The following is an 11291-nucleotide window of genomic DNA, read 5'->3' as shown; positions in this document are numbered from 1 at the left end:
AATGTTTTTTTTTTAAATTTAATTATCTTATATATAAATTGCATTATCAATAATAAAATAATTTAATAATTAAAATTTTTATATTTTATTTAATAGTAATTAATTTAAATTTTATTAAAAAATATTTTATATATAAATTATAAATTCATTATAATTAATTTATAATATTAACTTCTTTGAAACCGAAAATAGTTTTGGTGAAACTATCAGGTTAAGGCTCGTTATAATCGCAATAGACTAAGTTTACACACTCGTGCACGCACACACGCACAACACACACGTGCACGCACACACGCACAACACACACGTGCACCCACACACGCGCGCGCACGTGCACCACACACATGTGCGCACACACGTACCACACGCGCGCACACATGAGCTTCTTCCTCGTATTAGTTAATAAGCTTCGAATAAATTAGTTTTTAGAATTTTTAGTTCTTTGCACCTAAAGTTAAAACAATATTTATTATAAAAAATATATAAAATTTTATTCAACTGTGAATAATTTTATTTAACTACAAAATATACAGTTAAAATTTTGAATATTTTCATAAATCATATTTTTCAACTCCTGTAATCTACCCATGTATTTTCATAACTTACCCTTTTTCTCATTTAACATAAATTCAATCAACAACTATGGAGTTCAATGGAAATGGATGCTAAAATCCTACATGACCAATCAAATCCCCTGTCAAGTTTCAGCAAAGCAAGAAAGCAAGGAAGGTTAAACAGCAGAGAAAACAGAAAAAATAGAAGATTTTCGAACAAAAAGAAGAATACTTTCAGCTATTTTTATAACTTCGATTCGCCATAATCTTACTAAAGATTCCGCTAAGACTTAGGGAGTTCATGCACCGAAAGCTGACAACTAAATTATGAGAATCTATTGTATCCGGCGAATCATAAAGATTGAAATAGTAGTGAAATATAAGACTCGAGGTCGAGTCGTTAACTTTTTAATCAGAATGGTATGCTATCCGAAATAGATAGTTTTTTAACAACGAAAAAAAATCGATTAAACAGACATGATTTAGAACAAAACAGAAATAATCCATTAATTTGCAGCATCTCCAAGTTCTCACATTTCAAACCATTGTCCTTCCTAGATACTAGCTACTTTAAAGATGGGTTAAGTGGCTCATAAAATCATGTTATAAATCGTATGCATCAAAACTAATATTGATATGTACAGAAACTAACTATGAATTGAACAACAATAGACCCAAATATTAGTTAAAAGTTAAAAACCTAAAAAATGCGCCAAAGTTGTGGCGACATCACAGGCATCCCAAAACAAGCAACTCAGAAGAGAGTAATCAGGCGAACAGAGCAATCGTTCTCGAAGATAATCCCCATCAATCATCAACAACAATTATATGTTGGTTGCTACACCATTCCGATTCCCAACAAGGAACAAACTTATGTTGAATTTCATGTACAAACACATTTGAAAATCAATTCCTAAATAATGGTACTTCAAAGATAATGCATTAGGAAATATATCTCCAGTGCAGTAGATTGTTCGATATGAAAACTTAAGAACATCTAAGTACAAGCATTGAACATAGACAAGGGTACTAAATGAACCCATTATCATTACAAATTTTTTTTCTTTTTTGTTTTTCCAAGCTTTTACACATCCATTATAGCATATAACACTAAGTATTTACAATCAATTATAGGGAGAACCAATCTCCTTAAACATAAGATTCAATCAAAATGCATCAACCAATCTGCATTTTGATCACATACGCTATTATAATGTCATAACCCTGTCAACTCTGACAATCAAGCATCATCAGTTCCTTACCGATGAATCCACAACAACAAAAAGAAGAAAAGAAAAAGCCTATGAATTCAAAATATCTTTTGAATTCATAATGTAATCATACCATCAGAATATATGCATTGATGAAATCCTTTGTGAGGAACAAATCACCATTTATTAACAGGTTGTTCATGAACAGCAATCCGGGCACCGTTTCAATCCATTCTCATTACACTCTAGGCACCTCTTGAGCATATTCTCATCCTCATCAAAAACCTTCCTACTCCCACTACAATTCCCACAAGGCACAAACCTTACATCCCCACAACCCTGGCAAACAAACCCTGGCTCTCTAACAGAGAACCCTTCAAGAATCTTGGCTAATTCCCCAATCTCAAACATGCTTTTGATCACATCAGCACCACCCACATGCTTCCCTCTGATGAAAACCTGAGGCAAACTCACATTCTTCTCCCCCAAAACACTCTGCAATTCCTTCCTGTATGCTGAATCCATCGAAATGTCCCTCTCATCAATCCAAACCCTAAACCCTCTGAATATCATCCGTACCGCATAGCAATCCTCGTATGTCCTTCTAACTCCTCGTAAACTAGTGAAATACACCACAATTCGATCCTCCGTGCCCGGTAGCCGGATGGTAGAGCAGTTGAAACTCGAAAAAGGAGAGACCCTAAAATCAGGCACGGTGGATTTCACGGATTTCAGCTTTGTTTGCGGTGATTCATTGGCAATGGATTTAGGGGATTTGGAGGATTCAAATAATCGGCAAAGGTTCTTGACCTTTCCTCTGATCGAACTCCCCATCGATTCAATTGGATTGTAGAATTTAGTGATGGATGTTGTCCGGTTGAGAGAGAGATTGGGGTAGGCTTTGGGGGTTCCATCAATGGAGGTCGCGTGAATGGTAAGCGAACGACTGAACAAGGAGGAAGATGAGGTAGAGGATGGACGAGACTTAGCTTTTCCCGTAAATTCCATGTTGTTTTCGAATTCCGCCATTAACCCAAATCAAGAAACGAAACAGAAACAAAGAATTCAACAACCTCCAGCGGAAAATTCTTTTTTCAGCTTCGGGTTAGCTTCCCAAAAATCGAGGGCTAACCCAGAATTGAAAAACAAACTAAAATCTTTCGCAGCCCCCAACAAAACCAAGAACAAGAAACAAGACAGATAAGAGACCGTACCCCAGAGCGGTGTCGGATGCGTAATTCGCGGGCAGAGAAGATGATGGTTGGGTTAAAAAGCGATGTCGTTTCTTCAGGTGGATATTCCTCGCTTCGCAGGCGGAGTTTTTCTGGGATGAAAATCGGGAGATATGGTGTCGGTTGTTGAAGAAAACGGAAAGAGAAAGATACTAAATGAAAAAAAGAAGATTCAAACGTGAAGCTGCGTAGAACGGAAGAAAAGGAAGAAAGCAGGAAAAAGACATGAACTTGTTTGGATAGAAATTTGATTTTCAGAGAGAGGAAAAGAGGAAGAAGAAAACAAAAAAGAAAAGAACAGGCTTTTTGGGTCAGCTCACCGCCTTTGTTTGAAAAACGCGGCTGTCATATCATCATTACATACACACACACACACACACACACACACATACATATATATATATATATACACACGCAGGTGACTCTCTGTTATTTTTTTTTTGAAATAAATATGGTGATTTATTATTTAATTTCAGTTGGCTATTAAATTTGAAACCCACCTAATCCCTCTGTTTTCAAGTCCATAGTTACACTGATTTATACTGTTTTATAATATATATATAACTGGTATAATAAAATAAAATAAAATAAATTTTATAACAAATTAAGATTTTAAATCTTATTTTTCCATATTTGTTTGATTTAAATATGACCCTTTTTTTTCTTTATTTTATTCCAATTTTACAGATATTATTTACCATATATATGTATATATTAGCACATTATATAATTTTTTCCAAATATAAATTTTCTTTCCTATTTTCTCTTTTGGGTAATATACATTTCATCATATTTACTACTATAGTTCCACAAAAGGAAAGTATTAATTAAATTAACATTTTTTATTCTCATTTTTTTTATATCCAAATTTATTTTTCTTCTTCTTCTTCTTCTTCATTTTTTAATCAAATAGTTAATTTAATTATTGAATTATAATTCATGCTAAAAATTTAATATTAATTTTGATTATAATATATAATTAAATACTTTATTTAAAACCCTAATCCAATCTCCTTAACAGCCCAAGTCCAAATCATTCACTTATTAAAAAGAAGCCCACATGGGTCAACCCATATAAAAACGACACCGTTTAATGAACCCAATATTTGACAAAACCACTTTTTTGTGTTATATAAATAAATGTTACAATCATTACCAAGTAGTATTATAAAATATCAATACTCTTCCTATTTTTTCTTATACAAATATTTTTTTTAAAACAAAAACACTACAATTCTCATTGTTATTATAGCTGTCGTTACTATTATAGTTATTACTACTTGTTTGCTAGATTGTTACGGTTATCATTCTCGTTAAATTCGTTAGTATCACTATTATCAGTAATAGAATTTTTAATATTATACTACTTATTTTTGTACCTAATCGTTATAAAAATACGATAAAGTAGAAATATAGTTCATGAATAATATATTTATCCCGCCTATCATGTTATTCTACCAATGTACCAAACCTAGTGTTTCTTATTTATATGGGTTTTTTTTTAATTATTTTATTAATTTATTGATCTATATATAGAGCTTATAATTAGGAAGATGAAAGTACAAATCAATAGCTAAGTAGACATATTTTCTCTTACTTTTTATAATATGATTTTTGAATGTACAAACTTTAAATGTTTAATTATCTTTCACAATATATTTACTTGCATGATTTTTTATGTGGATGTAACTTTTCTATTTGTTTTTTTTGCTTTATTTGGTAAGTAAGATTTGATCTAACAATGTTTGAACTTTTTCAAGCATAAAAATAATTAGAACTTTATGAATTGATAAAAGTAAATAAATACTATGAATGATTATAAAGTTTACTTATTTTAGTTATATGCTTGTAAATTATATATATATATATATATATATGGTTCTTAATGGATTTGAATAATAATATTTTAATTAACAATATAAATATAATTTTTAAAATTTTGTGCAATTACTAGGTAATGGGTAGGTTGTAGAAGTTTTTATAAAATGGTTGAACATTTGTAAAAGTCCAACTTATATAAACGAAAAAGTCGTTGGTATAATTTATTAACTTATACTGAAAACATACTGATATTTGTATGTACCATAAAATATGTTCTTATAACCAATTAAGTTATTCGTATAAACTCAATAAATATGATAAAAATATAGTCGTTGATATATCTTTTAAGGTTTATATCAATAAAATATGACTATATAGCGATGATTTTTATTGTAACTACAATTTTTTATTTAGATATAAGTTTATTATTTTTTTTATGCTCTATTTGGGTGAATAAGAACAAGATTAGATTATAATAAATTTCAAGCTTCATCAATGTACAAATAATTAGAAAATGAAAATAGTAATTGTTTCTCAACAAAGTTAAAATAATTCAAACCATAAGTACATAAATGAAATTACAAGAGAAATTATTTTATTTTATAACTTTCTCTCTTTCTAGATAATTTTATGAATATATAAATATATATGTTATTATTGCTGAATTTGCAAGATCAAAATCTCTCCTTCAAGATGTGAGTCTTGAGTCCTGGAATGTGAATATTTGAGATGTAATCCTTCCAATTTATGTTGCCAACATTGAACCCGAAATTCTTCTTTTCTTCCAATGACATCTCTTCCATCATCTTCCGCATATTACTACTATCAAACCTAACATCAATGATTTGTTTTTTTATCAACGATAATTAGTATGACATATTTTTAAACATTAAGTTGTATGTGTATAATTTATGATATATTCAAAAACGTTTCAACTCTAAAATATATAATTATATGTGTCACTGTAGTGTGTGTATGCGTGTGTTTGGACTTTAATTAAAAAAAAACTTACAATCCGTGGTCGAACATGTAGGGCTTGTACAAATTTGCCAATTGAATTAAGTATTCTACTTTTCTCTTGGCTTGTTTATGAAGTTTCTGATGCAGCTCTATATCTGGACTTGTTTTCAATTCTCGTGGTCTCATGACATTGTATATATAGGTCGAGTATTCGTCCATGGACTTCAAAAATTCAAGTTTTTTAATCTCGGTTTTCATCAGTGGACAACCAATAAAGTGTTCATAACAAAACTTGAATATATCCCCCCACAACACTGGATTCATGTCTGACGATCCCATGTGGTACACGTTTACCTCTGGTTTTCTTGAAATTCCATTTTTTGCCATGGCTGCCAATGTCGCATTCACAACCATGTCGACAGGGATCTACAAGATTTTTTTTAAATATATTAAAGATGAAGAAAATTATGATATTGAAGAAGTAAATCAATATATTAAATAGAAAATAAATTAGATTCTTAAAAAAGAAATAAATTAGAACGTTAAAGAGAAAACAAATTAGGTTACATAGAAAAAATAAATCTTTTATAGTTAATTGTCCATTTCCTTTCTTTTTATAGAAAAAAAAGTATATATATATAGAATTATAATATTCAATGAAAAATACATCAATAAAAAATTATTTTTAATATGGTGTTAGAGATTTAGGTTAAAAAATTTTTAAACTCTTTTATAAATCCTATTCACATATTATAAAATGTCATTTCTAAACAGAAGATTTATTATAGGACACTACTATACCTTTTGTAATGACAATCTAATCACCTAGAGAAATAAAAAACAAAATGTAGTTGGTAGATCAAGTTTGTAATTAAAGTTTTAGACGATAATGCAAAAGGGTATGTGAAATATTATAGATAAAAGAAATTTTGGAAGATCTTAGAATCAAATAGGAAGATCCTCTATATCTATATTAGGATAATAAGTCGACCACAAGTATCGTTCATAATTCGATGCAACACGACTGAACCAAATATATTGAGATTAATAGACATTTTATTAAAAAACATTGACAACGGCTTAATATGTACATCATACATGTCTACTATTCTCAACTTATAAACAAGTTAACCATAAAACAATCCAACAATCCAACATTCCAAACTCTTATCGGTAAGTTGAGAATGAATTTTATTTATTTCTAAATTTTAAGAGAAGTGTTAAATAGGAAGAAAATCGTGGTATTAAAAAAGAAATAAATTAAGATGTTAAAAAATATTAAAAAAAAATAAATCAGACTGTTAGAGAAAAAATAAATAACAGTGTTAAAATAGAAACAATCAGGTTAAAAGAGAAAAATATATATTTTGTAATTAATTGTATTAAGTGTATATTTCTTTTTTCCTGGTTCAAAACATGTACATATAGAGTTATAATATTCATGAAAGATATATTAATTAAAAAATTATTCTTAACAAAATAGAATATAAATATAAAAATTGGCATTTAATAAAATCCAAATTGATAGTAATTTATCAACTGAAGGACAAAATTTGAATATGATCTTACAACATCTATAACCGCTTGGCAATCTCCAACAAGGACTGGTAGGTTGCCTTTCCCATACTGCAAAATCAATGGATCTAGAACTCTGATATATATATATATATATATATATATTCAGATCAGAGGAAACCGAATTTGTTAACTCGTAGTAAATTGACAAGTTTAATATTAACTAATTAATGTTAAGAAAAGCAAGAAACAAATTGAAAAATATATATGTATGTGTGTACATACTTATTCCCTTGAATCCAACCAGGAAATGGTTCTTTATAAGTGCTCTCAATGGCACTGGGACGAATTATGACTACTGGTATCTGCTCTCTCGACTCTGATATCACCATCTCTGCCATAGCTTTTGTGAATTGATATGTGTTTTTCCATCCAAACATTCTTGCTCTAATTTCATCATTATAACTAATTAATTGTAATTAACAAAGTAAATAGTCATAATTTAAAAAAAAATTGTCACCTTTGCAAACCCAGATCCTTCATCTTTTGATTTACTTCCTTTACATGAAATGTTTCAGCTAATGTCGAAGCTAATTCTACTTCAGCATCTACGTTCAGTTCGGGGACATGATCTTCCGAACAGAATGATCTCTCTGCAGCAATGCTTTGACCCATCAAGAGAGGTTTCTCCATGCTTCTCCCTTGCCTATCTCCATTAACATATGCTGCAACAATTTTGAAACATTAGTTGAAGTAAATGTACATATATACAGGTATAAGTAGGACTTGAGTAAGTACTAATGTAACATCTATTTCACATACCAGTTGATACGTGCAAAAAAAGACTAAGTTTTGTGCATTTCTTTGCGAAGCGTAGGAGACGAGATGGTCCTATAGTGTTCGTGTTTAAAGCAATGTCATACCTGTATTATAATCATATATAATTAAGAACTGTGACTATATATATATATGACAAAGGAATGTGATTGTGTATAAACCTTTCATGCCAGTTTGTATTGGCAGCAGAATTAATAATGACGTTAACTTTTTTGGCGATCTCATCGGCTGTATCAGCATCCATCCCCAGATCAGGCTCATTCATGTTCCCAACAACTGGCACCAGCTTGCTCATCATGAATTCTTCATAAGATTCTCCATGTATTTGCTTCAGGCATTTGAACAGTTTGGACTCTATGATCTAAAAAATATGAAAGCATGTTACTTTGTATATATATATATCCGTTAACAAATATCTATCTGCAAGCACATACTTCAGTATACAATCTGGCCTTGGCTGCTTCCTTATCTTTTGCATTGATCAACAGGAAGATGCTGGCAACATCTGGAATTGTGCGCAACATTTTCTCGACGAAAGCTGCAGTTTTTAGATTAAATGCATTATGGGTCATCTGAGTAAATCAAACATGTTAGTTTATATATATATAGGAGGTACTGAGTAATGTATGTACAAACTATATTACCTTTACCAAGAAATCCAGTTGCACCAGTGAGAAAATAGTTTTTGCCCTGAAGAAAATTGGCAATGCCAATACCATGATCAGACATATCCACGGTAGCAGATGAATTTCCCTTTCTAACATCAACATGATCTGCTGTTACCGATGATGTTGTGTTCTGACAAGAGATTCTAATTGGTCGTCTTGTTGAAATATTATCAGAACAATGAAAGTTGGAGGAGAAGATGTTTTCTATGGAGGTGGTGATTGGGAGGCAGCTTCTGGGAAATGCATTTTTGGAGAAGGAAGCCTGGAATAAAGAGTCCATTATGTCACAACTCCTCCAAACAATGGCTTCTTGTTTATATGCCACAGACATAGAGGCTTGTTCGATATATATATATACATATATATCGTTATAAAAAATAAAATGATACACGTGTTATAATTAATATAAAGTTAATAATATTCAAATTTGATTTGAATATATAAGCTCGAAATTATTTAAACTGGTCTTTTGATACACCATGTGCTCATTGTAGATACTCTTATAACAGTTAGTGTATTTAAAATGGAAGAATCAAAAGCATTATTTAGGGAACAATTGTTTAATATGTAAACTACTTGTTAACAAGAAAGAAAAAAAGCATGTGTGATAAAGTGGATCATGGGCGACATGCTGTAAATATTAGTTTATACTCTATATATATATATAGTATAAATATGTATGTATATGAAGGTGACGGACACAGAGGATTATCATCTTATTATGATGATTCTTGTATTACTAATTATACATACAAATATATTTTTTAGGTTAAAATATAATTTCCATACTACCACCGACTATTATTTGATTTGATTGCTTATTTAATTTTATATTAAATTAGTTCTTATATTTTTTAAAAAATTTTGAATTAATCATTCTTTATCATTACCGATTAGCATCATTAACATCTAGTGTCACGTTTAATTAGTTTTGATAGGTTACATCTTTTTGGTATGCTGTTAATTTGTGAGGACGTATCATGACATCTGACACGAAAAAAAAAAATATAAATAATAAAATTTTAAAAAATGTTTAAAGCGGTTGCGAGAGAAACTAATTTTAAGTAATACTTTATTGAAAATAAAATGAAGAAAAATGAAAAATGAATAGAAAAACTCAAATTTCAATTTGTTTACATGAGGATATATAAGTATTAATATAACTTTTAAAATTTCAAGTACATGAATTATAATTAAATACAATACATGAATAACTTAAAAAAAAAACTCAAAAATACATATATTACGTATTATATGTGCTCATTTTAGTTACTCTGATAATATTTTTGTACTTAAAATGAAAAAAATCAAAAGCATTACGTGTTATACATATTGGAGTTTTTTGATATTACGCTAACAAAATGACGAAGATAATTGTTTAGATAACAATCATTTAATAGTGTTACAATAGTGACATGTCATAAAATTCTATAAAAAATGATTAATATTAAAAAATTTGGAGTTATCACATATCTTATTAGAGTGGGATTAGACGTTAGGACATACATAGGAAAAATTAGAGATTAAGAGTTTGATGTGGTATAAAGTAGGAAGGTATAAGACACCCATTTTGTGATAGAGAGTAAGTGACTAAATATATTTTGCATTCATATTTATTAATATCAAATCTATAGTGCAGATGTGTAATCGTGATCTTCTTACTCTAAATTTTCATTCCAACCCTAAAGAGATGAAGTGATTATGAATACATCTAAATAGAAAAAGGAAAAGAAAAGAAAATAAATTACGATAAAATTAATCGTGTCATTGTCCTTTTCAGATTTTGCATAATCGTCGTCATCATGCTTCCCAAAGTGTGAAAGAAACTTGCTAAAAATAAAATCGTTATGTAAAACCATTCCTAAGCTCCTATTTACACATAGTGATTAATGTAAGTACGATCGATCTATGACTAAAGATATGGTGGCATCAATCAATAATACAAAGGCTAAGCAAATGTCGAGTTTTGGCTATAGGAAATCGTTATTAAAGTATTCTATGCTCAATCCTACGAAGTAAATCCACATTGTCACCCTATTAATGACCATCTCTTCAGGTGGTCCTCTTGATCTAGTGCTCGGAAATTAAGTCATCTTGATCTGAAATGGTTAAATAAGAGGTAAGCTATATTAGTCCAGTAAGGACATCACACTATATCACCGATACAGAAATAAAAGTTGGTAGAACATAAAAAATAACCAATTGAACACTAAATTTAAAACAATACATTTATAAAAAATAAAACCATTTACTGTTCACTTACCATTGTGGAATTTATGAAAACAACCTATAAAGACAATAATATCATAAAGATCATAACTTCATGCATAATCAGTAATATAAAATATATCATAAATTTATATTCATTAACAATAACTAAATCATAACCGTCTCTCATTTCTCCAGCCCACTAGTATCCATGGGGATCCATAGGGGTGTCTCCGTTATACGTGAACTATTTTCCTTAACAATCTTAATTACAGAGCTGTCCCT

At 29.8% G+C, this 11291-nt stretch overlaps 2 protein-coding genes across 3 annotated transcripts; both read right to left on the bottom strand.

Moving 5' to 3' along the window:
- Nucleotides 1–1496: 1496 nt before the first annotated feature.
- Nucleotides 1497–3348, bottom strand: LOC110806369 (Glutaredoxin family protein). Its single transcript, XM_022031197.2, has one exon. The coding sequence runs from the start codon at nt 2792–2794 to the stop codon at nt 1964–1966; it is 831 nt and encodes a 276-aa protein (XP_021886889.1). The 5' UTR covers nt 2795–3348; the 3' UTR covers nt 1497–1963.
- Nucleotides 3349–5325: 1977 nt separating this feature from the next.
- LOC110817221 (fatty acyl-CoA reductase 2, chloroplastic-like) lies at nt 5326–9430 on the bottom strand. 2 transcript variants are annotated; one of them, XM_088209220.1, is made up of 9 exons: nt 8775–9430; nt 8565–8668; nt 8292–8491; nt 8116–8216; nt 7814–8018; nt 7579–7740; nt 7348–7429; nt 5831–6204; nt 5326–5649 (listed from the first exon to the last, which is right to left on the bottom strand). In XM_088209220.1, exons 1-9 carry the CDS (start codon nt 9127–9129, stop codon nt 5493–5495), a joined length of 1740 nt encoding a protein of 579 aa, XP_088065346.1. In that variant the 5' UTR covers nt 9130–9430; the 3' UTR covers nt 5326–5492. The 2 variants fall into 2 exon arrangements, with proteins under 2 accessions (XP_088065346.1, XP_088065347.1); XM_088209221.1 differs by lacking the exon at nt 5326–5649 and having other exon boundaries at nt 5999–6204; nt 7348–7404.
- Nucleotides 9431–11291: the final 1861 nt, after the last annotated feature.

Source organism: Carica papaya, chromosome 8, assembly GCF_054855325.1.
Source record: "Carica papaya isolate Zhongbai chromosome 8, ASM5485532v1, whole genome shotgun sequence".
NCBI classification, from domain to species: domain Eukaryota; kingdom Viridiplantae; phylum Streptophyta; class Magnoliopsida; order Brassicales; family Caricaceae; genus Carica; species Carica papaya.
Note: the sequence above shows the minus strand (reverse complement) of the source record. Positions and strands in the feature narration are given on the sequence as shown.